The sequence below is a fragment of the Monodon monoceros genome, unplaced genomic scaffold (genome assembly GCF_005190385.1).
Source record: "Monodon monoceros isolate NGI ecotype Baffin Bay Population unplaced genomic scaffold, NGI_Narwhal_1 Super_Scaffold_4, whole genome shotgun sequence".
NCBI lineage: Eukaryota > Metazoa > Chordata > Mammalia > Artiodactyla > Monodontidae > Monodon > Monodon monoceros.
Genome location: NW_021703781.1, coordinates 5,171,951 through 5,199,649, shown reverse-complemented (window position 1 = coordinate 5,199,649; position 27,699 = coordinate 5,171,951). Strand labels below are relative to the sequence as shown.

The following is a 27,699-nucleotide window of genomic DNA, read 5'->3' as shown; positions in this document are numbered from 1 at the left end:
GTATTGACATTAGTTGAAAAAGTGAGAACAGTGGTTTAACTTTCTCTTTACACTGACTTATGGTGAGCAATCATTTAAAATGAGGTTTTGCCTTTCCCATTTTAAAAAGGAAAAAAGGAGGAGGTGTCAAATCTGAATTTACATTGGTTTAATGACTTGTTTGCCCAACTCAGTGTTTCATAATAGTAATTGTGAATAGTTAAATACTTCTGGCATCATAACTGAGTACTTTCTAATACTGGCCCCATTTTCCTGTAGTGGAAACTGAAGTTTAGGGAGGTTCAGTAGCCTATAAAGACTCATGTAGTTAGCATAGGAATAGAGCTGGGATTAGGACCTTGTCTTTTGCTTTCAAAAACTGTGCTATATTAGTCTCACATTACACTAATGATAGAGTGATAATTTATGGTCTGCTAAAATTACATACACAAATATGACCATGTAGGTTGTGAGTTTCATTTGTTTTTTCTGTAGAAATTCATACTTTGGTTAGCATAGTTTCACTTCTAGACAATTACGTGTCTCAGAGTATCCTATTCTGACCATCTTTGTAATAACCTTAGTCCTTTAACATAGGCATGTTAAACAAATGTATACAGACTTCAGATTATTTTATTCATCTAATGATGAGAAATTAGGGACAGAAAAGTAACTTACCTAAGATGATACAAAAAAAAAAATACAGGCAGAAATTAAGATCAGAACATAGACCTTTGCTTTTCCTATGCTCTTTTAGAGAAATTAACCCTGCTCTAACAATGTATTTAGCAGGTTTTTGTTAGACTTTGGCTTCCCTTTGCAAGTATTTTTGTAACAGACATTTTCTTTACATACCTTGCTGATTCCTCTTCATGTGTTCTAGCTTGAAGGAAGGAAAATATTACCCTTCAAAAATAATAATTTGCCCTCATGATATTTGAGCTAATTATTACTCTTTTCTGTCAACATGGATTTTCATGTTAGTAAGGATGTAGGATGGGCTTAGTTTTGGGGGAAAAGTTCCCTTTCTCAAATTCAAGATGAATAAGTCTGTTCATTAAGCATGTTTATAGTTTGCTGGGGTTGGAATGTTGCCAGTGTTTGATATTGAATATTAATGAAAAGAATACATAAATGGGTTTCTGTATACTAGTAGTCTAAATATATTACTATCCTATTCCCCCCGCCCCTTTTTGGTTCAAAATTCTCTATAATAAAAGTACCTAAAAAGCTTATCACTTCTTAAATATTTATTTGTTCCTGAGTAGGCACAAACATGCACTTTTAGATGATCTCTTTTTCTCTTCTACATTTCAGAATTTCTTGTTCTACATTTCAGAATTTTACTGGCTAATAAGGCAGGAAGTGTTAATGGGAGAGGTTGCAAGTTGTGGAGAGTAATGAACCTTATGGTCATGAAGAGTGCCCCTCCATTTGGGCTTGTCTAGCAGTAACACACAATACCAATTGAACCACAGAGTGGATTGATATCTTTTGGAAATTTTCCTAAAATTTCTGGGTGAAGTGCTGTGAGTCCCTTTCATATTCTTGCTAAAATAAAGCCACTAGCTTGTCTGGAACTTATTCAAAATTTTGACTGGGAAGATGATATTTTAAGAGGGCTAATTTGTAAAGTAGAAATGCATTTATTAACTTTAGGTGCAAGAGCAGTACAAAGTTATCAAATCGTAGTTATATCAACAGATTTTAAAAGTAATAATGCAGAAATGATTATCTTTCTATGAGGTTACACTTCTGTTATGGCATAAATAAATTGAAATATAGGCATTTTCCTAAGTAGATTTAAGAAATCATATACTTGATATGTTTTGAGGGTTTTTTTTTTAATACTGTTCATGAAATACATAGAATGTGAGGCAAATGGCCATTAAGGAGGGTGACCTGATATTTCTAGTTGTAGCACCCTTGTTTTGGTTTACGATACCTCTCCACCTTTCAAAAAGTGATTAAAATTGTTTGACATATTTATGGTCACTTTTGTTATAGCATTAGAATTTTTTTTTGAGATAAATCTCTTCTAGGTGTATTAGCCACAACTATTAGGGATGAATTTATTTTAAGATCCAAATGAAATTGATATATTCATTATTTATTGCTGTATAACAGCATTTTTCCACCTTATGGTCTGTGGAATTTCTGCAGGATGTTAACAGATGTTAATTTAAGAAACGTTCTTTGGGGGCTTCCCTGGTGGCACAGGGGTTAGGAGTCTGCCTGCTGATGCAGGGGACACGGGTTTGATCCCTGGTCCGGGAGGATTCCACATGCCACAGAGCAACTAAACCTGTGCGCCACAACTACTGAGCCTGTGCTCTAGAGCCTGCGAGCCACAACTGCTGAAGCCCACGCGCCTAGAGCCTGTGCTCCGCGACAGGAGAAGCCATCTCAACGAGAGGCCCGCGTACCATAGTGAAGAGTAGACCCCGCTCACGGCAACTAGAGAAAGCCTCCGTGCAGCGACGAAGACCCAATGCAGCCATAAATAAATAAATAAAATAAAATCTATTTAAAAGTTTTAAAAAATAAAAAAGGTTCTTTGGACAAATAGATTGGGAAATGATGAGGCAGAGTAGGAATTCATTCAATGAACTGATTTTCCCAAACTCCCAACTCTTTTTCTTTCTGGTGGAGCATCTTGGAATATTAGTATTTCTTGTAAAACACTTTGGGAAAAGTTACTTACATAATCTTTCTTTGGCTATAGAATTGATTAATATAAGTAGAACTCCTTAGAAATATAGATCCTGTGCAGAAAAGTACCTGATTATAAAAAGAGCAGCTAGATTAGGACTATTAAAAATTAAATCACAAGTGAGGAAACTTAAAATAATATTTATTGTAGACAGGAAGTGAACAGTGAACTCATGCCAAAGCAGTTGAGACATTTTGGCTGAGTTTTTACTTCAGATTTTTCAGACTGGATTTCTTCATGTAGTTTTCACCAGTAGTTTGAATGCATGTGGGTTTCCCCCACCCCTTTTATGCTGTTCTACCTTAGCATTGTCTAGGTAGGGATATAACAAAGCTAATCTGAATTTGGGTGGCTGCCAAGATATAGCCTAAATATTAAAAGAAATTTTCTTAGACTGAGTTTTAAGGATCTGCCTTTTCTTTCAGTGGTCATTTAATAAAAAATTTTGAATGAATGGGTAGATGGAGGGGTGGATGGAATGATATACTTGGATCATATGTATTTTATATAGAGAAAAAAGATGCCTTTATCTTTTATAGATGTACATTTTAGTACATTTAAATAGGCTTTATGATATGTATTTTACTTATTTTTAAGTTAGAGTATTGTATAGATTGTTTTTGTTAACAATACATTCATCTATTACAACTTTTATAGCTGTAACAGGATTAGATCTGCCATTCTGAGGTCTGATTTTGGGAAAGAACTAGAAAGTTTAAATCTAATTATATTTGTTTGCATTTTTAGGCCCTTGATGAACCTCCGTATTTGACAGTGGGCACTGATGTGAGTGCTAAATACAGAGGAGCCTTTTGTGAAGCCAAGATCAAGACAGCGAAAAGACTTGTCAAAGTCAAGGTACAGTATATGTAGATTTTCTAAATTATATGTTTAGTATTTGACGCCTAAACTTTTACTGGTAAGTATATTTAAGAATTTTTTTCTTCTGCAAGATGAGTTTTTAGTTTCTAGGAGTAATGACTGTAAAAATACCTGAAAACAAAGCATTACTTGTGATTTTATTCCAATTGGAATGAAGTTAGATGATCACAGTTGGTATTTTGAATGCCATTTCACTACAGACTTGGTATTGTTTGTATTGTTAGCCTTTCAGAGCTGGAAAGGACCTTAGAAGTCATGTAGTTTAATTCCTTAATTTTATTGTAAGAAAAATGAGGCTCAGTAAAGGGTTAGTGATTTCTCCAAGGCCATTATGGCAAATTAGTGGCAGAATGGGAATTACCATAGTACATCAGTTTTAAGACTCGCCCCCCATTTTAACCATGAAATTGAGATGTGATTTATAATTGATGATGGTAGATCTAGTTGTTGCTTCCTTATCCTCTACTTTTCTTGAAAAATCTTCCTAATAACTGTTAATTATTTATTGAGTGGCAAACTGCAGGAGGGAAGGAGGTTGGGGATATGAGAATAACCCAATCTCTGTTTTCAAGGGGTTTATAATCCACATTAGCAGATACCCCGTAAAATACTGGTTTGAACATCATTGGTTAAACAGGCCGTAGAGATTTTGTATCTCAGGGGAGCGTGTCAGAGTTTTTTCTGGAGCTTCTTCCATGCTTGTATGCTTAGGTTCCTTCCTTATGCATGGATATGTTGAAAAAAGCTTCCTGGGTGATTCTAATTTACACTGCCAGTTAAGAACCATTGTGATAAGGCCTTTAAATTAACCATAAGCCTGTAGGATGCTGTTCTTAGCCCCCCACCCTGTCTTTTTTTTTTTTTTTTTCGGTACGCGGGCCCCTCACTGCTGTGGCCTCTCCCGTTGAGGAGCACAGGCTCCGGACGCGCAGGCTCAGCGGCCATGGCTCACAGGCCCAGCCGCTCCGCGGCACGTGGGATCTTCCCACATCGGGGCACGAACCCGTGCCTCCTGCATCGGCAGGCGGACTCTCAACCACTGCACCACCAGGGAAGCCCCCCCACCCTGTCCTTAGTTTTCACATGCTTGGTGCGCATGAGCTCTTATAGTGGCCTTTCCTGTTCCTGACTTCATATAGCGGTGTTCCCTGAGCACTCATTTTTTGCCATTACTATCTTAGAGATGAAGAGAAAGCTTTTTATCAGTTTTCTCACTCTTTCAGACAGAGCTACTGCTAGCACATGTAACACCTTAACATGAATTAGACAAAAATCTCTCCCTGCTGGCAGAGACCCTCCTTAGCAGAGCTTGGCCTACAGATAACACTTTTGTACTGGTTAGAAACGGTGTTCCTTTGGGCAGGAGCAGTCTTACTCCAGGACCCATGCTTCACTGGATTTTAGCTGTGATTTATAATCTCAGCTGGGTGTCTCTGTAATGAATGAACCAGCAAAATGACACATAGCAGCCCTGCCATTTCTTGCTGTCATTGAAAGGAAGAGAACAGTCTATACTGCTTCTGCTGATGGCACAGAGTGCCAGCCAGTACCTTGTGCCTTGTGTCTTATAAGTAGTGGCTATCTAAAATTTGTTGTTAGTTTTTTGGGCTGCTCTAAAAATCTTTTTATAATTCAAAGCTAATGATTTTCTCAACTGATAAGGTAGTATATTTCTATATCAGTTTAATTAGTTTATGATTCAGAGTTAATACATTTTTCTGGGGAAGAAGAACAACACTCCTTCCCCATCAGTTTTCATTTATTGAGCATTTACTACATGCCAAGCACAATATCAGGTATTGAAACTCTAATATTAAGACTTGGTCTCCGTTCTTAAGTGGCTTACAGCCTAGTGAATGACACAGATATCTAAACACATAATTTAAATAAAGCGTAGTAGTGTGTTGTGTGAGACAGAAATACCTGGGATGCTGTGAGTACAGGACATCTCCTTTCATAGCTGGTTTGTGACCCTGTTACCTAAATTGATTACCACACATATCAGATAAGACCACATTAATGGTTCAATCCCTGTAAGAACTCTTGCTTTGTATAAGGAAAACAACCTTTTCTATACTGAGTACTGGAAGCTGTTTTGTTTTTTACCAACTAATTAAATATTTAAACTCAATCCCTTTATTTTAACTTACCTCACATCTGGTTTCCCATTCTCTGATTTCTATACTGATACAGAGGGAGAGTACAGTAAAGTTCTGGATCTAGTTGGCCTGAGTTTGCATCTCAGGTCCACCATGGTACTAGTTCTGTGATCTTGGACCAGTTACTTACACTTTCTGTTCCTTAGTTTTCTTATCAACAAAATGGGAATAATCATACCTACCTAATATGGTTGTTGTGAAGATTAATATGTTTGATGCTTGAGCCTGATACTTGGCTGTCAGTAAGTGTTTTTTGCTACTGCTTATTACTAAGCGAGGCCTTCGCAAAATGGTAGAGTACCTAATAGCCTAAGATTGCCACCTCTTTTTTCCTCATTTGTAGGAAAAGAAATTATACAATTAAACTCACAACTAATAGTATTGAATAAAATATGATATGTAAATCATCAAGTAAATTAGTCTGGGAAGTTGTCTGTTAAATAATAAATTTTTCAGTTAATCTACTTAGGGATTGAGAGATTGTATAAACTAGGCAGCCGTTTGTTTAGTCATAATAAAAATGAATTCATGCATTAACGAGCTTGTGTTGCTTTTTTTTCTTTTTTGGTGGCTAATTAAATTTATAATCTTTAGGTAACATTTAGACATGATTCTTCAACAGTGGAAGTTCAGGATGACCACATAAAAGGCCCACTAAAGGTAATTCATTTATTTATTCATTATTACTTCTAATGCTTCAGTGGGAAACAATAATTATCTCAGTCTTTTAAAAAATTCATTGGTTACTCTGTTATTGAGTTGATAAATATGTAATTCTCTCTGAATAGACTAATAGAAAAAAAGTAGACTTAGTGTTCAATAAAACCTATATGACAGTAAAACCTGTGTTCAGAAGTGAAATGAACATCAAGGAAAAACTGATTGCTTTTTATTTACTCATCTGTTTTGGTCTCACCATGTTTCATTTATTAAAAGGTACAATTTCCGGAAATAATAGGTGGTGAACTAGGGATCAGGTGATGTAAGTTCCATGATGATGTGAAAATTGAGAAAACAAAACAAAACAAATCCTCAGAGCTTTTAATTCTTTGAAGCAACTACTGGCATATGAAATTGTTAAAGGGTCATCAGGCAGTTATAAGTGATGAATATGTTCATATATACAGATAGTTTCATTTCTTTGCAATAGTTTTCATTGGCCAGTGAAATTAGTGCTGCTTTACTTTCCACTAGTGAGCAAGCTAAAGGGAATGTGCGGGTAGCCACTGTGTGCTGTTTGGTCCTTTAGAATGTCTGAAATGGACATTGACCTAGCTGGGTGAATTTTAAGAAATGCTAACAGAATTGAAGAGACATTTGTAGATGCAAGAAAAATCCTTTCCTAATGAAGCTGTACTTTCCAGAGAACTAGATAGATGTGTGTATCTGCCAGATTTTGTTGGTGGTTGATTTAAAAACTTTTAATTGGATCCCCAGGGCATTAGTACCTTGCATATATAGTAGGCACTATGGAGGACTAAAACTTGTAAGTTTTTTTAATCTTGCCTTGTGAAAATTATTTTCCACCCTTTCTGTTGTATAGGTGCCATTTTTTTCAAATTTATTTATTTTATTTTTGGCTGCGTTGGGTCTTCGTTGCTGTGTGCAGGCTTTCTCTAATTGCGGCAAGCGGGGGCTACTCTTCATTGCAGTGCGTGGGCTTCTCATTGCGGTGGCTTCCTTTGTTGCGGAGCACAGGCTCTAGGCATGTGGGCTTCAGTAGTTGTGGCTCATGAGCTCTAGAGTACGGGCTCAGTAGTTGTGGTGTCCGGGCTTAGTTGCTCTGCAGCATGTGGGATTTTCCCGGACCAGGGCTCGAACCTGTGTCCCCTGCATTGGCAGGCAGATTCTTGACCACTGCGCCACCAGGGAAGTCCCTATAGGTGCCATCTTTAATTTTACATGCCCATGTATATCACTTGTAGGGACAAAAGGACAAAAACATGCACATGTATAATTTGATGTTAACCGCCATTTATTTAGCACTTATTAGTATGTGCTAGTACTGTGCTAAGTCCTCTGCACATATTATCTTATGTAACCTTCATAATAGCTCTTTACAGAAGAGGAAACTGTGAAGGGAGGTGGGAGGTAAAGTACTCTGGCTGAAGTCTTGCAGCCAGTAATGGCAGACCAAGTTCTGATGGATGCACAGCCTGTCATTGAAGCATTGTGCCCCCTGGATGATCAGAACACACACGTCTCCATGCCTTATTTGTGTTTTTGCCTCATAAGCACACCAGCGTAGCTCTTCGCTACCTGACTGCCCTGTTCACCTGGCACAGGCTAGCTGGTACCAACTACAAAAAATATTCAGTGTTGCAAGGGATAGGAAAGACAATTACTTTGTTTCCTCAAGCCATCTCTCTCTCCTATTGCTCCAGCCTCTTTGATTGTGGCATAGTTGGTTTATTTTTCTTGTTTTGTTTTTCTTATTTATTGAAATTTTCTTTGTTTTTGATTAGGGCTTAGGACCATTTTGATTTTGATGTATGCAAGTGTATTAAATTTCAGTCTCAAAACTGTTAAAATATTTCTCTTGCCTATGGAGGTTTTTTTTGTATATAGATTTTGAATTGTTCCCTAATGTACTTTGTGGCTTTCCATCAGCTGATAGAAAGTATTATCATTTATGTTTCTCCTAGAGGAAATAAACTTCCCATAGTGATAGTCATTTAATCTCAATATATTTTCAGTGAGTTCACATGAAAATAATACTAGACCACTTGAGTATTAAATTTAAAAAAATGTACTATGTATTTATTGACAGTAGTCCCTGGTGGTCCAGTTGTTCAGACTCTGTGCTTCCACTGCAGGGGGGTCCTGGGTTCGATCCCTGGTCGGGGAATTAGGATCCCGTGTGCTGCACGGCGTGGCCACAAAAAAAAAAAAAAAAAAAGTTCTTTTAATTCTTCAACATTTCCTTCCCTCTTTTGGGCATTGTGTGGGGCTGACAGTCTCTTCTGGAACAAGTTTATTTTTGTTATCACTGCAAAGACCATATACATTTTATTTTTAATTGAGGTGTAATTGACATATAACATTATTATTAGTTTCAGGTATACAACATAATAGTTCAATATTTGTATGCATTGCAGAAGGATCACCACATTAAATCTAGTTAACATCCATCGCCATACATGGTTGTAAAAAATTTTTTTTCTTGTGACGAGGACTTTAAGACTTACCCTGTACTTTCAGACGTGCAATACAGTGTTCTTGACTGTAGTCACCATGCTGCACATTACATCTCCATGACTTATTTATTTTATAACTGGAAGTTTGTAGCTTTTGACCCCTTCATCCATTTTGTCCACCTGCACTTCCTTCCCAGCTCTGGCAACCACCAATCTGTTCTCTATGTCTATGAGCTTGGTTTTTTGTTTGTTTTGTGTTTTAGACTCCATGTATATGTGATATTGTATGGTATTTGTCTTTTTCTTACTGATTTATTTCACTGAGCATAATGCCCTCAAGGTCCACCCATGTCGTTGCAAATGGCAAGATTTCATTCTTTTTTATGGCTGAATTATACGCACGCGCGCTTGCATGCACACACACACACACACACACACACATATCTTTATCCATTCATCCATCGATGGATACTTAGATTGTTTTCGTATCTTTGCTATTGTAAATAATGCTGCAGTGAACTTGGGGGCGCATATATCCTTTCAAATCAGTGTTTTCATTTCCTTTGGATAAATACCCAGAAGTGAAATTGCTGGATCATACAGTAGTTCTATTTTTAATTTTTTGAAGACCTTCCATACTGTTTTTCATAGTGGCTGCACCAATTTACATTCCCACCAGCAGCGCACGAGGGTTTCCTTTTCTCCAGCATCCTGGCCAACACTTTTAATTCTTGTCTTTTTGATAATAAGCCATTCTCATTAGGTGTCAGGAGATATCTCATTGTGGGTTTGATTTGCATTTCTCTGATGATTAGTGATATTGAGCATTTTCCCATATACCTGTTTGCTATCTGTATGATTTCTTTGGAAAAATGTCTATTCAGGTCTTCTGCCTATTTTTTAAATTGGACTTTTTGCTTTTTTGATATTAATTTTGGAGATGTTAATATATTTTGGATATTAACACCTTGTCAGTTGCATCATTTGCAAATATTTCTTCCATTCGGTAGATTCTCTTTTCGTTTTGTTGATGGTTTCCTTTGCTGTGCAAAAGCTTTTAAGTTTAATTGTTTAAGTCCCATTTGTTTATTTTTGCTTTTGTTTCCTTTGCCTTAGGAGACAAATCCAAAAAAACATTGCTACGATTTATGTCAGAGAGTGTTCTGCTTATGTTTTCTTCTAGGAGTTTTATGGTTTCTGGTTTTTAATCCATTTTGAGTTTATTTTTGTATATGGTGTGAGAACCTCTGTCCATTTCTCAATTGGATTGTTTGATTCCTTTTTAGCTGTTGCATTGTATGAGTTCTTTATATCTTTCGGTTTTTAACCCCTTATCAGATATGTGATTTGCGAATACATTTTCTCCCGTTCAGTAGGTTGCTTTTTCAAATTTTTGATGATTTCCTTTGCTGTACAGAAGCGTTTTAGTTTGATGTACTTATAAAAACCATATAAATTTATAAACCATATAAATTATCAGCATTTTCTTGATGAGATGAAAATATTTCAAATGACTGTCACTATTGGTACATTATAACTCATAAGGAGAGCCTCAAAGTTATTTGTTAATTTTTCCCCAGCCTTATTCAAAGAAGAGTCGTAATATGGGGCAAAGATAGTCAGTTTCACAGACAGGGACCCCCAGACCTGTGAGGGTTCCCAAGACCCTTTCAGGGAGATTGTAAGGGCAAAACTATTTTCATAGTAATACTTAGATATTATTTGCCTTTTTCACTATGTTGACATTTTCACTGATGGTGCAGAAACAGTGGTGAGTAAAATTGCTGGCACCTTAACACAAATCACATCAGTAGTGATTTTATTCTTCACCATCATGCACTCAATTAGTTTAAAAAAAGAAAGCCAGTTTTTAGTTTGTTCATTTATCTTCTTAAAGTTTTCCTAACTTTTTTTTTTTAATACTTTAGGTCGGAGCTATTGTGGAAGTGAAGAATCTTGATGGTGCATATCAAGAAGCTGTAATCAATAAATTAACAGATGCGAGTTGGTACACTGTAGGTAAGGGAATACATCTTTTAAAAATATATTTTCAGTGCTAATACAAATAAAACCGATTTTTCTTGATTTACTTCCTCCCCTAGTTGCCGTACATGTTATTACTGTTAATGTTTTTTTATCTTTCGAGATCTTTAAAAAATTTATTTCATAAATATGTACATAACATATAGTTTGAAATTAGTGTATATATTATACAATTGGATTTCTAGCTTTTTTCACTTTAGAGTATATCTTAGAGAAATTTTTTTTCATCTTAACCATTTTTAAGTGTGCATTTCAGTAGTGTTCATAATATTCATGTTGTGCAACAGATAAAATTTTTTAACTGCAATATTATGTTTCATAGCATTGGATGTTGCCAGTTACTTGCCAGTTACTTACTCATGATGTTGCCAGTTTTCTTGCTGTTGTAATAAATGCTGGATTGAATGTCTTTTGTACATGGACATTATTCTAATATTTCCCTAGTGTGTACATTGAGAACTAGGCATAGATCGAAGGGAAATGTCCTTTTAAAGCTGTAGTAGGTTATGAAAACTGCTTTTCTAAAAGACTGTTAATTTACACTTCCATAAACAGTATATAAGTGTGGTGGTTGTCCTAACCCTTGTCAAATGTGATGTTAGTAATATTTTAAAATTTGTGCCCATCTGGACACAAAATAGTATCTCAGTTTTGCTTTAATATGCTCCTCCCATGATTAGTAGTGAGATTGGACATATTTTCATATGTTTATTGAAAGGAACATTATTTCATTTGTATTTTCTCTCGTTTGAATTGCCAGTTTATAGTGTCTTCCCAGTCCGCTCCTTTTCCTCTTGGGAAGGTTATCGTTTTCTTATTTTCAGGGTATGAGTTTATATATTTAAATGTATAAAGGGAATGTTAACCTTTGCCACTTCAGTTGCCAGTGTTCTTCTATTGCTTTACTCTTATCTCTGCTATCAATTTTCAAATCGTAGTCAATTTTCCTGTGGTCACCTTTTCCTTTGTCATTTTAGTTTGAGTCTTGTTTAAGAAGGCTTTCCTTCCATCAGTGTTGTAAATTTGTTTTCCAATGTATTCTTCAATTTAAAGTTCTATTTTTTGTTTTACAAAGAGCTTTTTATTTCACCCACAGTTTTTTTTGAACATTCTGAAATATGATCAAATACTATTTTTTTCCAAATTGATAACAGAGTAATTATCCCAGTATTTATTGAATGGTAAAAATTCTTACTGTTTAATGATCTCAGAGATGAGAGTAAACATCTAGTAAAATGTCTTTGGTGATGTCAGAATTTGATGGAGCTTTCAAATAGTAATGATAAGTTTTGTGGTATGAGAACAAAAACCTGGTGGAGAGGGAAAATTTGATTTTGAAGCCTAAGGATATATTTGCATTTGTGTAGGTTACAAGACCGTGAGCGGTTCTGTCCTTAAGTCTGTTTGATAATTAGGTGTGATTGACACTTTTATCATTGACTATTTTAGTTACTACATTTTTAAAAAGTACAAAGAGTTATTTATCCAGTCTCTTGTGATGTAAAAGCTCACATTATATATAAGAGCCTAATTTTGTTTTTTTGGCAAAAACCTCTGTTTATAAAATCAAGGCCTGGTAACTTTATTTAAAATAGAGGTACTCTTTTCCTGTGATTTGTGAGGAATGTAGTATATGCTAAGATTATTATATCATAAAGTGTACATCTATCCCGTATATATGTAAACTTACAACAAATTTTCTGGGACATTTTAGTACTTTAAATAAACAGTTTTCAAGTGAGAGCAAATTAGCCACCCAGGGAACATTTGACAATATCTGGAGACATTTTTGGTTGTCACAACTGGGAAGGGGGTGCTACTGGCATCTAGTGGCTGGAGGCCAGGGATGCTGTTAAATATCTCACAGTGCACAGGTCCCCATGACAGTCCCCATCTGGTCCAAAATGTTAGTAGTGCTGAGGTTGAGAAACACTGCTTTAAATAATAAAAATAGGGTAATTTTTAGGGGCAGTCTGAATATATAAACTTGTACTGTTATTTTTTGTTTATTAGGTAAATTTGTCAGTATTTACCAATAGGAAAATTTGCTTTTTCTTTACCATATTGAGAAGGATTAATCAGCATTTAAAAGGTTTCTTTCTGAAATGCTAACTTCTTATTTTCATTTGATGTTTTCTGTTCCAGGAAAGATGTTTTCATTACAGGTATATATATTTTTTTCCCTAGAAATTGGAAAACATACTCTACACTTGAAGTTGTTTGCTACAAAACTTAAAATGTGTACTGAATTTCAGATCTAATCTTTTAAAACAATAGCTCTGTTTGCACTGAGAAAGTTAAATGATAATTTATGTCATTTTGTTAATCTTTGAAAAACCCTTCAGTAGTTGCCATTTCTACCTCTTCTCACAGTTTTTGATGATGGAGATGAGAAGACACTGAGACGGTCTTCACTGTGCCTGAAAGGAGAGAGGCATTTTGCCGAAAGTGAAGTAAGTAATCACTTAACGAATGAACATGTCCTAGTATTTAGTACCGGGGGCAGGAAAGTTTTGCTTTCTCAACTCAAGCAGCTTACTTGTTAATCAGGAAAATTCATTAATACATAACAGCATGAGAGTGTAGTCTGTGAAACCTGTTTAAGGCCTTGTGTTTGAGTACCAGGTTCTCTGTGGGATTTTTTGTCTAAAAAAAATGTATTTTAACATTTGTCCATGAAGAAAAAACAACGGGATTGTTTATTACCATTAGGCAACTTTTTTATAGAGTCCTTTAATTTGTAAATGTAGAAAAGAGATGTCTCATTTGTAATCTACTTGAACCCCATCATCATTAAAGGCTATGTAGATACTGCAAGCCATCCCTAACTACTCCTGCTGCCAACCACTGACATTTACTATAGCCTCTCCTTGAAGAAGGCTTGCCTGACTGCCCTTTCTAAAATAGTCCCTTCCATTCCTCATAGCTCTTTAAGGTTGGTTTAGTTTTCTTTATAGCCCAGATCATTCTCACCACCAAAATATGTATATGTGCTTAATTATGTATTGTCTGCCTTCCTCACTAGAATGTGTCTCAGTGGCAGAGATTTTGTATGTCTTCTTCACCACTTTGTTCCCAGTTCCTAGAACAGTGGCTGGCACAGAGTAGGAACTGAATAAACATTAGCTGGATGAATAAATGAAGTGTTCATATTTGCCAGGGACTTTGCTTAGTGCTTTACATACATCCTTGCATTTACAACATTATGAGGGAGATACAATGCTTATCTACAACTCAGAGTTGATGAAAGTGATGAACAGAACTGGTTCTCAAACCAGCACTTTTTGGCACCAAAATCATGCTCTAAAATTGAAAGATGTTATTAAGTTACTAAGAGTGGAGGGTTCACAAAGTTTTGTAAATCAGTAACTTGCAATTCAGAATTTTAAAAATGGACATATTTGTTGCAAATAGCGTTATATTCTCTAGTCCAGCCTATGAATATTAATTAATGCACAGTGTGGCCAAACCAAGATTTCTTTTTTCTAGTAACTATTTAGAACAGTGTTTTTTTTTGGAATTTTAGTATTTCTTTTAAATTATTGGACTTTATTTTATGTTTTTTTGTTATTTTCCCTTCCCATAAATGAATTCCCATTTCAACTCAGAATTTGGGACAGATTCTCTGTATTATGATTCTGGCCTGTCTTTTCAGTCTCATACTCTGCTATTTCCCTGTACTTCTGACTTATAAGACTACTTGGTGTTTCCAGATTATGGCTCATACTTTCTTTTCTTGGTTTCTGCTGAGCCCTGCTCTTTTCAAGGCCATGAGAAAGGCTTCCTCCTTCATGACTGTCTTTCATGAGCTCTCTAACCACATTTGATCTCTATATCCTTTGATACTTTTCCACTTCTCTTATTTTTATTTTATGGTCTTTTTGGTTACTTTTATCATTTTTTCTATAAAATGTAAGCTGTTTTGGCGGAATAGCCAAGTTTTTGTCATCTTGATGGGCTTTCCTTTTCCCAGTAGTGTTTTCTACACAAAAGCCTTCAGTAAATATTTGATGAATTAATTGTGAAGGTTTAAATATAGGAAATACATATAGCTTTGGACAAGTACAGTGAATTTGGCTTCTTACACTGATGAAGTAACAGAATTCTTTCTGAGTTTATGTAATTCTTAGAAATAATTTCATTTCCCTTAGTTAGAACATGTGATAATTATAGTAGGTTAATGAATATGGGGACTTGAAGACTTGATTTTTTTTCACCTAAGTGAAGGTATATGTCTTATGTATTTAATCCAGAGAAATATCAAAGATACTAATTTTGTATTTGCCAGGAGAATTTTAAGTTGGAATTGTTCATAAGACAGTTGTAGTATAAAGGCTGAAGCAATAAAAGCAAGTAGCTCAATGTATCCTTTTTAACTTCAGGAAGGATCGGTTTTACTGTGTGTGACTATATGTGTTGAACTTCATGTTTTGCTAGAGGGTATTGGAATACTAGTGTATGTTTTGCTAGAGGGTATTGGAATACTGGTGTATTATTCCTTACCCATTGCCATATGCCACGTGCTATGCTAGGTACTGGGAATACATGGGTAAGCTAAGTAGATGTGGAATTTATCCTTGGGTAACTTCTTTTTGCTTTTGAAGGAGACAAAGCATTAATTAATCAAAAATATAAAAATTTAAGGGTACTAGGAGCTGTGGAGACATGGCCAGGAGTACATTTAATCTACCATCTATGTATATTCTTTCCCTTATTTGATATTTCTGCTATTTTCAAAAAACAGTTTTAATTTTTTGGAAGTTTGCTCAGAGAATTGTTATTATTACTAATAACTTTGGCCTTTGAGTGAAAAGCCACATCACACTTGGCAGTATTGGGTGTCACTAATCCCATTAATAAGCTTCATACCTAAACAAAGACTTAAATTCAAAATTTTCACGATAAGAGATGATGATAAGCGGGTCAGTCAGTTTGAATTCCCGCACCAAAATCACTGGTTCTAGCCATAACCAGCTGAGTGAGGATGTTGCCTGTTTCCTGACATCTGTTGGAGTGTTTGGGTATTTCTGTAGAGCATTCATAATTTGAATATTATCCAAAAGTAGATTTATCAGCTGGTATTCTCTCTGTGCATTTACTACATGCAGTTGAAAACTCTGAAGAAAATTTAGATGAAATCCCAGCTCCGTATTTCCTGCAGCCCATTTTAGGTAACAGGGCTATCGGCGTGTTTCCTCCGGCCCTGTGGAATTTTCTTTGAGCCTTTGATATAGCCAGGAGTGTCAGGCTTTGCTCTGTTGGTTTAAGACAGGACAAATCCTACCCTCCCCTTACTCTTTTCTGTCATGTGTAATAAAGGTGTTCCTGCTTTCCAGGATTGGGGCCAGGGACAGAGATATTGCTTCCTATTATTCTAATTCTTTTTGACATACTAGGGAGAGATTGTGGTTTATTTGAGAATTCCTATATGTGATTCCTAGATAACTCTTCAGAAATCCTGGATATTTTCTTTCCTAAATCAAGTGAAATGACTAGCAGATACTTAAAATAGAAATCACAGTACTTAATAGAAACATCTGCTTTCAAGAGAGCAGCCTTAATTTTAGGGGAGGGGCATTTAATTCTTTTGTTAACTTGACAGAAAGTGAAGCCAAATTAATTTATTTTTCCTGTTTACCGAATACAGTACTTTGAAATTTTCACCCTTGGGAAGCATAATTAGGAGTTAATGACAGGTCATTTCTGAAGAGGTTTTGTCTGGCATATTATTGTATTTGGGCCAGCTTTTGCTTCCAAATATTTTTTAAATGCCTGACTTACAAACTAAATTTGAAAGGTTAGGTTTTCAGCCCTATAAAAGTTACGATTTTTGTCTATCATTACTGCTTTTCTCCTATACTGTATCCTTTGTTGTTGGATATCTGTATGTACCTTAAATATATTTACATATATTCTAACAAATTATGCAAAATAGATGAATATGCTTCCCCCTTTCATGTTTTAGTTCATCGTTGTTTCAACAAAATTATCTCAGTTTTAAAAATAAAAGTTAAAACTTTTCTTTTAAATATTAACATTAGTTTGTATTTAGATATCTGATCTTTAAGTTGATGGACACCCTTTCATAACATTCTTGTTTGTAACTTTGAGAAGTCTTTATCCTAAGTAGTTCCTCACCCTCACTTCCACTCTGACAGTTTTTCTGGGCTCTTTAGTTCCCCTTGTGTTCATAAAAGTATCTGCAATAGCAAAGGTTCTGATAGAGGAATAAAAGGAATAGTAACTGTGGAAAATCATTAAGATGCAGAAAAAGTAAGAATATTACCAACATTGATATTCAGAGAATTAGTTGGGACAGCATCTTCAGATTGATAGCTTAACTTTTTAGATATATAAACCTTTTCAGGAAATAATGGCATGAAAAATCCAAGAAGTCTCTGATATGGAGAAACGAAGGGATTTCAGAATCCCTTTTTCTTCATTCTGCTTTTAACCAACAACCAGTTCCTTCCCTGGAAATCATTATTTTTGAATGGGGTGAGGGATAAAAGGGTTGACATAAATTACCAGTTGATAACAAGAAAGAAGTGTTCATTTGTTGATTATTATCTTCATACCAAGCACAGTATTGGATGTTGCAGATTAAAAAGGAAGGGAAAATAGAATATTAACTGTAGAAAAACTGATTTTTACATTTTCTTCAAAAAAGGTTTCTTGCGGGAAATTCCCAGGCCGTCTAGTGGTTAGGTGCTTTCACTGCTGGGGCCCGGGTTTGATTCCTGGTTGGGGAACTAAGATCCCGCAAGCCGCAAGGGACGGGGGTGGTGGGGTCAGGGGTCGGGGGAGAAAGGTTTACTGCAGTAAATGTTTGCAAAGTCATAATATAGGATATCTGAAGCCCTTTTCTCAAGCAGTTGATGCTTATCCTGATAATTTCGTTTCTGTTACTTACTAAGAATTCTATCTTGTGGATTGGGATTCCCTATATGCAAAGAAAAATTTGAGCTGCAGTTGGCCCAACCTAGGGGTTAGGTACTTGCACATAGGTTTCTTACCTCTCAAATCTGTTGTTTCCACTGAGTTTTATTTGTTTTATATTTTAATCATTCTTAGGAGTCTGTCAATCCTCAAATAGATAATGAAATTATCTAGAGAGAAAAACTAAATTTCTTTTCACTTTTTTTTTTCCAGCCATGGGCTCATTCATCTTTATTCTAATATCTTTGAAATGAGAGTTTTCTGTCTTTAGGAAAGTTGTATTTTTGTCTCCCTCAGGGGAAGTTTTAAATCTCAAAATCTAAGCATATTCTTAAACTGATTTGGTTTAAAAAGAAAAAAAAACTTGCAACGTAATAACTTTTGATGGGTTTATGTTCCTACCCACAGACATTAGACCAGCTCCCACTCACCAACCCTGAACATTTTGGCACTCCAGTCATAGGAAAGAAAACAAATAGAGGAAGAAGATCTAATCATATGTAAGTCCATTTTCATAACTGTTAGTTGAAGCTGAATTCATTTCTCCTTCCAGTATTGTTTTAGTAGTTATTAATTTTAAATTGTAACTTGCAAAATGCTAACTGAATGGAAGAGTACTTTCAGACTCTCTGGCATGGGTGCTTGAGGTTCTCCATGCTCAGTCAACTTTAACAGCTATATTATTTATCTGCCTGCCATTTCTCCTTACACGTATCTTGATGTCATTGTCAAAATGGAATTAGTCAATATTTCCTGAATGATACATCCTGTTTTCCTGATGTCATGTTTTTTATTCATGCTGTTTCTGTCTTAAATGCCACCCTTCCATGCCACCGGCTCACTCATTCTTCAGTTCTTAACCAGAAATGCTCCCACATTTATGTGAACCATTTTGTGCCTCCCCACTCTTTCCTTAAAAACAGACATGTTTTTTTCTCCTCTGAGCCCTCTAAATCCTTTGCATTTATCTAATGTCATAGACAGTATTTCACCTATTATTATCACTGTCGTGTTTGTTTTCCCTTCTTAGTAATTTAAATCTTCCTGACAGCCGAACTATCCTACTTATTTTTATGTCTTCTTGCAGTTATGCCACATGTTCTGCATATTTAACAAATTACTTTCAATGAAATGTGCTTAGGCTCCAAAAGGCTTTAAATTTAAAAGGATCACAGGATCAAAGAGTCATGAAATTTCAAGTCATCAGAGAGAAAGAAACAATCTTCAGACAGTTTCAGGAAGAAAAAATAATTTATTGCAAAGGAGTGAGAAGCAGAATGGCATCAGACTTCTCAATAGTAACACTAGATGCTAGTGGTCAGTAGAATGCAGAATGGAGGAATGGAAGTTTCTATTAAAGGGAGGACTTGTTATCTAGTATGATGGAACATTGGGGGGAAATTAAAGATATGATGATAACAGATAGAGAAAAAAATAGTAAAGGCGTTTAGTTTCTCCCCTCAAAATTATATAAGAAAAGAACACTATAGTAATAGGATGGAGGGTAGAGAGGTTGCTTAAATGTAAAAGTTAAGTCCTTAAAACAACGGGAAGTCAATACAATGACGTCTAAAATGTATAAATATAGAAATAGTGGTATAGGACTGTTATTTAGAGATAAGGTATTAACTGTCAGAGCTGAAAGAGTTAAAAGCAGTTGATTCCACAGAGCAGAAGAAAATGGGAGAGGATGGGGCAAGAGAATGTAGTTTTTAATTTATTCTGTTGAAGGTTAAATTGTTTAAAAACAATTTTGAGTATTTTACTCAGATAAAATTTTTAAAAATTTAATGTGCCTGAGCCAGATATTGTCAGAGTAGCTATTAAAAATATTGAATTGAATTATTGAAACTTGTAATGTAAGTGAATGCTTTCATTCAAAGTAATAGAGTTAGGTATTAAATCTAATAGTGGCTAAGTTTTGGAGATAAAAATTGGGTAAGCCCTCTCTCTCATATAGCTTAGTTGCAGCCTTACAGCGAACTCATGAAGGTAGGTATTATTTTTATCCCTATTAAAAATTGGGGAAATTGGCCTCAGAGACAGCAACTAATCCAAGGAACACAGGAAGGAAGGGACCAGGACTTGACCTCACCCATGTTCCATAGGCCTTTTCCCACTCAATTGATTGACTCTTTTTTATTTAGAGTACTACAGTTACTTTCCAAATGAGTTTTAACAGGAAATAAATAATGACTCATTTGAGGGAGGAAATTAAAAGACTAATCCTTGCATTGAAAAAATATTTAATATTACTTATTTTCCTACTAGTGATTTGGGCCATGCATTTCTTTTTCTCACTTAACTCTGAATATTTTAGAAAATGTTTTTCTCAATTAATAGGTGAAAAATGTCTCTCACTTGCAGTGTAACTTGCTGGTCACTTGATTGTTTTTAGGATACTGAGGTTGTAACTATTATTTACTCTTCTTTGTATAACTTTGAAAATATGAGTCTTCTAGTCAGAAAGGAAAATAGATGAAAAATGTGTAATGGCATTATTAGTATGAAAGAGTCCTCTTGTGATTACTAGATGTTATTGTGATCTAATATTGTTTTCAATTTTTTCAGAGGGCTATTATATTGCCATAAAATATTCACTGAAGCACTTATAGGTTAACTCTTTTGACATCTCTGAAAATAACTTCAATTGTGAATTAAAATTTTATCTACCATTGATCATTAGGGTCTTCCCGTAGCTTTATAGTCAACTCTTTTTTTTAATATAAATTTATTTATTTATTTACTGTTTTTGGCTGCATTGGGTCTTTGTCGCTGCGCGTGGGCTTTCTCTAGTTGCGGCGAGCGGGGGCTACTCTTCGTTGTGGTGCGCGGGCTTCTCATTGCGGTGGCCTCTCTTGTTGTGGAGCACAGGCTGTAGGTGTGCGGGCTTCAGTAGTTGTGGCAGGCAGGCTCAGTAGTTGTGGCTCACGGACTCTAGAGCGCAGGCTCAGTAGTTGTGGTGCACGGGCTTAGTTACTCCGTGGCATGTGGGATCTTCCTGTACCAGGGCTTGAACCTGTGTCCCCTGCCTTGGCAGGCGGATTCTTAACCACTGCGCCACCAGGGAAGCCTCTAGTCAACTTAATTAACTATGATTGATGATGTCAGAACAGTGAGGTGTGGGTGTATTTAATGTAAATTTATTTCATTGGCAAAGATTTTCCACTTCTCCAGCTCTTGAGAGTGAAAGTGTGGCTGAGTTAAGAGTGTGAACAGTAGGGACTTCCCTGGTGGTCCAGTGGTTAAGACTCTGTGCTTCCACTATAGGGGGCACAGGTTTGATCCCTGGTCGGGGAACTAAGGTCCAGAATGCCGCACGATCCCCCGCCCCCCGAAATAAAAGAGTATGAACAGTGGAGCAAAATGGCATGGGTTTGACTCCTGCCTCTGCCACTTCTTTGCTGTGTAACCTTGGGCAGGATGCTTAGTCTTTTCATGCTTCAATTTTCTCATCTGTAAAATTGCGATAATAGTATTCCCTGTCTCTCAGAGTTGTTGCAAAGGTGAAATGAATTCTGTCCTTTAAAGGGTTTAAGTAGTAAATAATCACTATGTAAGTACTGGATATCATCATCGTGTATTGAATGAAAAAACTTTAATGAAATACTAGTATGTAACATGATTTCATTTACATGTAAAAATGTGTTTATATGTGAGTATGTAAAAATTCTGCTTACTAGTGCTTATGTCCAACAGGAAGGACTGTTTTGGGCTATATTTTATGAATTTAAAAACAGTATTCCTATATTGTATATTATATAATATTATAGGGAAAACAGTGTTTGAATCAAGAATTCAATTTCGAAAAAAATTGCATCTAATATTTAGACATATTTTACCTTTCTACAGATGTCATCCAGAAGTGTAAAAAAATTTTTTAAATAAGATAATTTATGGAATCTCACATAGAATGGTCTACAAAAAGGACCAAACGGGAATTCCCTGGTGGTCCAGTGGTTAGGACTCCATGCTCTCAATGCCAGGGGCCCAGGTTCAGTTCCTCGTCGGGAAACTAAGATCCCACAAGCCGTGCAGTGCGGCTCCCCCCAAAAAAGACCGAAAATTATAGTCTATTAAAATAATGTCTGCTATGTTTCTTAGCTGAAGTCTCCCTTTCTTGTATATGAGAAGAAAGCATGCAGTTGTCACTGAGCAAGTTTATCTTTGCTTTCTAAAGACTCTAGCAAACATTCTGAGTTAGTGATTTTCCTGTTGAGAATCTGTGTGTAATGAAAGATTTGCTGTTGGGATTGTGTTGTACATGGGCAAAGTATGAAGGCAGGTGAAAGGTTGAGAATTACTAGTGTTGGAAATGAAGCGCAGCCCATCTGCAGTCTTACTTTGCTTGCTGTTCCTTCCGCCTCACTACTGTGCTCTTTCTCACTGCCAACAGACGCCATGATGTTCATGCTTAGTGCTTTAAGCCTTGGTGTGTAAGTGCCACAGGCAAGTACCACAGTTTAAAGTGCTCACCTCCTTAAATTACGCTTCCTCAAAGTTCTTTCTCCCCTTTCTTCACAGTGATTTTCTGCAACAAAATCTGGAACCTGGATCTTAAGGTCATTTATCTGACCTTCATTTCCTCTTCCATTACTCAACTCAAAAAGGTCTTCATTATGGTTCTCTGATTGCCGTTTAAAATTTGTACAAAGATAAATAAGGTTATCTCTTCCCAGGATTCCCCAGACTCCGTTGTTGCAATGGTATATCACTACCTTTGTTTTCTTTTAAGAACTGTTAATCTACATACATACCAGTTAATCTGCCTCCAGCTATTCCAAAATTATTATTTTTTTTTTGTGGTACGCGGGCCTGTCACTGTTGTGGCCTCTCCCGTTGCAGAGCACAGGCTCCAGACACGCAGGCTCAGCGGCCATGGCTCACGGGCCCAGCCGCTCCACGGCATGTGGGATCTTCCCGGACCGGGGCACGAACCTGTATCCCCTGCATCGGCAGGCGGACTCTCAACCACTGCGCCACCAGGGAAGCCCCCCAAATTATTTTTGATACCTTCCTTTAATTGTTTTATTTATATTCTGCTTTTAATCCTAATATATTCAGATATTTTATTTTTTAAAGATTATCATCCTCTAGCTTAATTTTTTTAAAGCAAGTTATTGATCCTTTTGATTATGTATAACCTGAGTGAATTTTGCCCTTATAATTTACATTGTATGCAGAGGTTTTCTTTGATTCTACCTAAAGAATAGAATTTTGAAATTATAGAAGTATTTGTGCCCCTCTCCCTCAAAAGTTTTTTCCAATAACTTGGCAAAAGTATATATGCAACTGCTATTGTAGGAAAGCAGTCCACTTGCTGTTATCCTTCAGAAAAAGGATAAAGCATAATAAGGCTTATAATGATATTTCTTAGAGATTATTTGTGGGTACAGGTTCTACCCAGTGACAGTGCTAAGATTTACCCAATAAACTAGTGATTTGTACCTGGTATACAGGTCTGCAGACCTTTAAAAAAATTTTTTTTATTGAGGTATAGTTCACATGTAAAATTCACCCTTTTAAAGTATTCACTGTTTAGTGTTTTTTAGTATATTCACAACATTTTTACAACCAGCACCACTATCTAAGTCCAGAAGTTCTTTATATTATTCACTGCTTTATTCTGATATGAGAATTGATTCTAGTTTCCTTCTTGATAAAAATTGGGAAAAAATTAAAACACTTTTATTAAGTCTGTACATGTTCTTATGTTCTGTATGTTTTAATCTCTAAGAAGCTACACGTGTTCAGTGTTCCTGATACTAATACAGATGTTTAATCTACTGTACAAAATTTGAAACTGAGTTAGTTGTTTGAAAGAATAAAGATCATTAAGGTCCGAATTTCATTTCAGAGATTGAGCCTCTGCAGTTTCTGGCTCAATTTTATATTTGTACCTCATTATTTGATATTCTTTGGCAAGTGTCTTGTCTAAAGTTCTTCTTACTTGATTTACAATTAATTTACAGTTAATAGTGATGTGTGATCAGCTTTAAGTGTCTAGCTGTTAGTTTGTTTAGTAAACATTCTCATGTAATTAGCTTTGTTTTCAGTGGCATCATCAGACATTATTTCAGAGACAGTACATTATTTTGTTGTGGCTCTATGAACACATACCTGGTACCAGAGAAGCAACAGTGTCAGAGGGGAATAAACACCAAGCAGACTCTCTGCTTGTTCTATCTTTGCTCCCTTAACGTATTTCTGATGCTCATTTATTTTAGTATATCAGTTTACTGAGTACTAGTCTTATGTAAACAATTTCCTGGCTAAACTCCACTAAAAGGTAAAGTTAAAAGGAGCCTTAGGTATAATGGTATGGTTAATACTGGTTGTATACATTATACTGATTGTATACATTTTGTGATTTCAGGAGAAATAGAAATCAGAAGTACCACAGTAAAAAGAAATAAACCTATTCAGTTCACTTAGTCAACAAATATTTATTGAGCATCTGAACTGTGCCAAGCACTGTTCAGGTACTTAGGATATATCAGTGAACAAAACAGGTATTTATAAAATCTCCAGGGCACTTCCCTGGCGGTCTAGGAGTTAAGGCTCTGCGCTTCCACTGCAGGCGGCATGGGTTTGATATCTGGTTGGGGAACTAAGATCCCACATTCCCTGCGGTGTAGCCAAAAAAACCCCTCTGCCTTTAGAGCTTATATTCTCTCGTATGCGGGGAGATAGACAATACAGAAAAAAACAGAAGAATTAAGCAAATTATGTAGTATGATAAATTTGTAAGTGCTGTGGAAATAATAAGAGTAAGGTTGGGCGGGGGAATTGGGATGGGCAGGTTATAAATTTGAATAAGGTGATCAGTGTAACGTAATTGAGGTGACATTTGAACAGACACTTAGAGGAGGTGAAAAAGTTTCCAAATGTCTGGGGATAAAGCATTCTAGGCTGTTTCTCTGCCAAGGGGAGGATTAGTTGGTGGAGAAAGTGAGGCCAGGGGATCTTCTGTTTTTTTAAGTGGGAGAAGTAACAGCGTTTTCTTAGAAATAACACTATACTGGTAGAACTCAATCTAGTAGAGGCAGAAAAATTGATACAGGAGAGAGAAGCGAGCATTGCTGGAATAAAGGCTTGAGTAGGTGAGAGGGAGGAGGAAATCTAGTCCATGAGTGGGGAATGGTTTTGGAGTGGAGTCTGGACATGATGTGAAGTGGATGGATGTTTTATGTAGCCAGTCAGTTTACATTTTTATATATATAACTTTCTCGTGTCTGAAGTCTTCACATTTGTTAAGTCTTCTGAAAGAAATTAGAATTTTCATTACTGTTGCAGATGACATTGTTAGCCAAGTAAGGCCCAGTTTTCTCTTTCTATGTTTTACAAATTTGATTAATGTTATTTGTGACATTGTGACTTTCTGTCTTGCTGATGATAATGGCAGAAAGGGTGTCCATAAAACCCCAGCTGAATGAGTCTTCTGTGACTACTTTGAAAAAAGCAATAATTATGGTTTTAAATTTGGTTGTGTTGTCCTTGAGAAGTTCTTCTAATCAAGTAGAAATCAGACTTGTGAAGTCTGTCATTATTATCCCAAGCTTTGTGCCAATTTGTAAGGTTTTATGCTCTGCTAATATGAAGGTGTGTTGATTTTTCCTGCTACCTACTTTCTAGGTCAGGGTTAAACTGCTTTAAGTGCCATTTGAAGTACAGTAGTTCTACTCAGTAGCAAATTTTGAAGATTTGCTTTTTTAAAAAAAATTATTTATTTTATTTATTGTTTTTGGCTGCGTTGGGTCTTGGTTGCTGCGCGCGGACTGTTCTCTGGTTGCAGCAAGCGGGGGCTACTCTTCGTTGCGGTGCGCAGGCTTCTCATTGTGGTGCGCTTCTCTTGTTGCAGAGCATGGGCTCTAGGCATGCGGGCTTCAGTAGTTGTGGCACGTGGGCTCAGTAGTTGTGGTGCACGGGCTTAGTTGCTCTGCGGCATGTGGGATCTTCCTGGACCAGGGCTCGAACCCGTGTCCCCTGCATTGGAAGGTGGATTTTTAACCACTGCACCACCAGGGAAGCCCTGCTTTGTTTTTTTATCACGGGACAATTTTTAGGTTAATTGAGTGATCACTGAAATCAGATAGTGATATTCCCCCTGTCACTCTAAAATGTTTAATAGTATTATAATAGGTTTTGCTTCCTTTATATTTACGTCGGAATATATAAATATATATTGGAATACATTGGAATATATAAATATAAAAGGATGACATTTATATTGTCATCCTGTTTTATTTTATAAAAATATCATTTTTATTTTATTGTTTTTCTCATTCTCTTGCAGTCTATTTATTCAGCTTTCTTAGTATCATTACTTATTCTGGGCATTTTTTTTTTTTGATTCATAAAGCCCATTTAATTTTTATTGGAGTATAGTTGCTTTACAATGTTGTGTTTCTACTGTACAGCAAAATGAATCAGCTATACGTATACATATGTCCCCTCTTTTTTGGATTTCCTTCCCATTTAGGTCACTACAGTTATTGTGGGCATTTTGATCACAGTTACTAGAATCTGTTTTCTTTACCACTAATTGTGGGCTATCTCGGAACCAGATTCAGAATTTTTTTTTGTTTTTGTTTTCCTTTTAGTTTTCCTTTTTACTATACTTTCCTCTAATATCAAATGGATGGTTTTGTATAGTTCCTTTTTCTTTTTTCTAACTTACTAGTCCAATATACAGTGTAACTGAAAGGAATTTTTTTTTTTTTTGCGGTACGGGGGCCTCTCACTGTTGTGGCCTCTCCCGTTGCGGAGCACAGGCTCCGGACACACAGGCTCAGCGGCCATGGCTTACGGGCCCAGCCGCTCTGCGGCGTGTGGGATCTTCCCGGACCGGGGCACGAACCCGTGTACCCTGCATCGGCAGGCGAACTCCCAACCACTGCGCCACCAGGGAAGCCCAAGGAGTTTTTAACATAATACAAAAGAACCATATTGTGCATCTTATGAATATGTAGTTTGTGTATATTTGATATTAAAGACAACAATGGTGATCTCTTACCAGAGTGTTTCCTCTCCTCAGCCTGATCCCCATTAATAAAGATCTGCCTTCCCCTATTTAAAATTAGCTTTGGAGGAATTCCCTGGCAGTCCAAAGTTTAGGACTCCGTGCTCTCACTGTGGTGGCCCGGGTTCAATTCCCTGGTCGGGCAACTGAAGATCCCGTAAGCCGTGTGGTATGGCCAAAATAAATAAATAAATAAAATTAGCTTTGTCCTGGGAGTGTAAAACTGCCATCTCCAGAATTCCTTTAATCTGAGAGGAGGATCTAGTATATTTTAGTGCAGTACTGGGATGCTTCATATGGAGCCTTTAGCTTTTTGAGAATTTGGGGACCAGTGTTATTCTGTTCTGATCTTTCCCTTAATGTTTTAAAATAGCACTAAATAAATCCAGAAGATTTTTAGGAAAATGGATTGCTTTCCTCTAATGATAACCTTTTAAAAATTATTATTATTCTTTAGAAATTTAGAAAATTATTTAAAAATTTAAATTAGCCATTCTGTAGGTTGTAGGAAATGGGGTAAGATTTCTAGAATACCTGTATTCATCAGCTTGGTGTGCTTATTCTTTGTGAAGATAAATAGAAATATTTCTTTTTTTTTCTTTCTCTAGACCAGAGGAAGAGTCTTCTTCATCCTCCAGTGATGAAGATGAGGATGATAGGAAACAGATTGATGAGCTGCTAGGAAAAGTTGTATGTGTAGATTACGTTAGTTTGGATAAAAAGAAAGCACTATGGTTTCCTGCATTGGTGAGTAACTTCAGTATGAAAGAGTTTAATTTTCAACTATATAAGTTCATGAAGAAAACGGTTGATTTTCTTACTAGT

At 36.2% G+C, this 27,699-nt stretch overlaps 1 protein-coding gene across 4 annotated transcripts in view; it reads left to right on the top strand.

Moving 5' to 3' along the window:
- Positions 1–27,699, top strand: part of ARID4B (AT-rich interaction domain 4B) — a 126,233-nt gene that overhangs the window by 44,153 nt on the left and 54,381 nt on the right. For all 4 annotated transcript variants that reach the window (XM_029244860.1, XM_029244857.1, XM_029244858.1 and 1 more), the window contains exons 3-8: positions 3,440–3,550; positions 6,328–6,393; positions 10,799–10,889; positions 13,287–13,366; positions 18,261–18,352; positions 27,483–27,621. In XM_029244860.1, the coding sequence (XP_029100693.1) occupies positions 3,440–3,550; positions 6,328–6,393; positions 10,799–10,889; positions 13,287–13,366; positions 18,261–18,352; positions 27,483–27,621 (579 nt within the window). The remainder of the gene's footprint in view (positions 1–3,439; positions 3,551–6,327; positions 6,394–10,798; positions 10,890–13,286; positions 13,367–18,260; positions 18,353–27,482; positions 27,622–27,699) is intronic.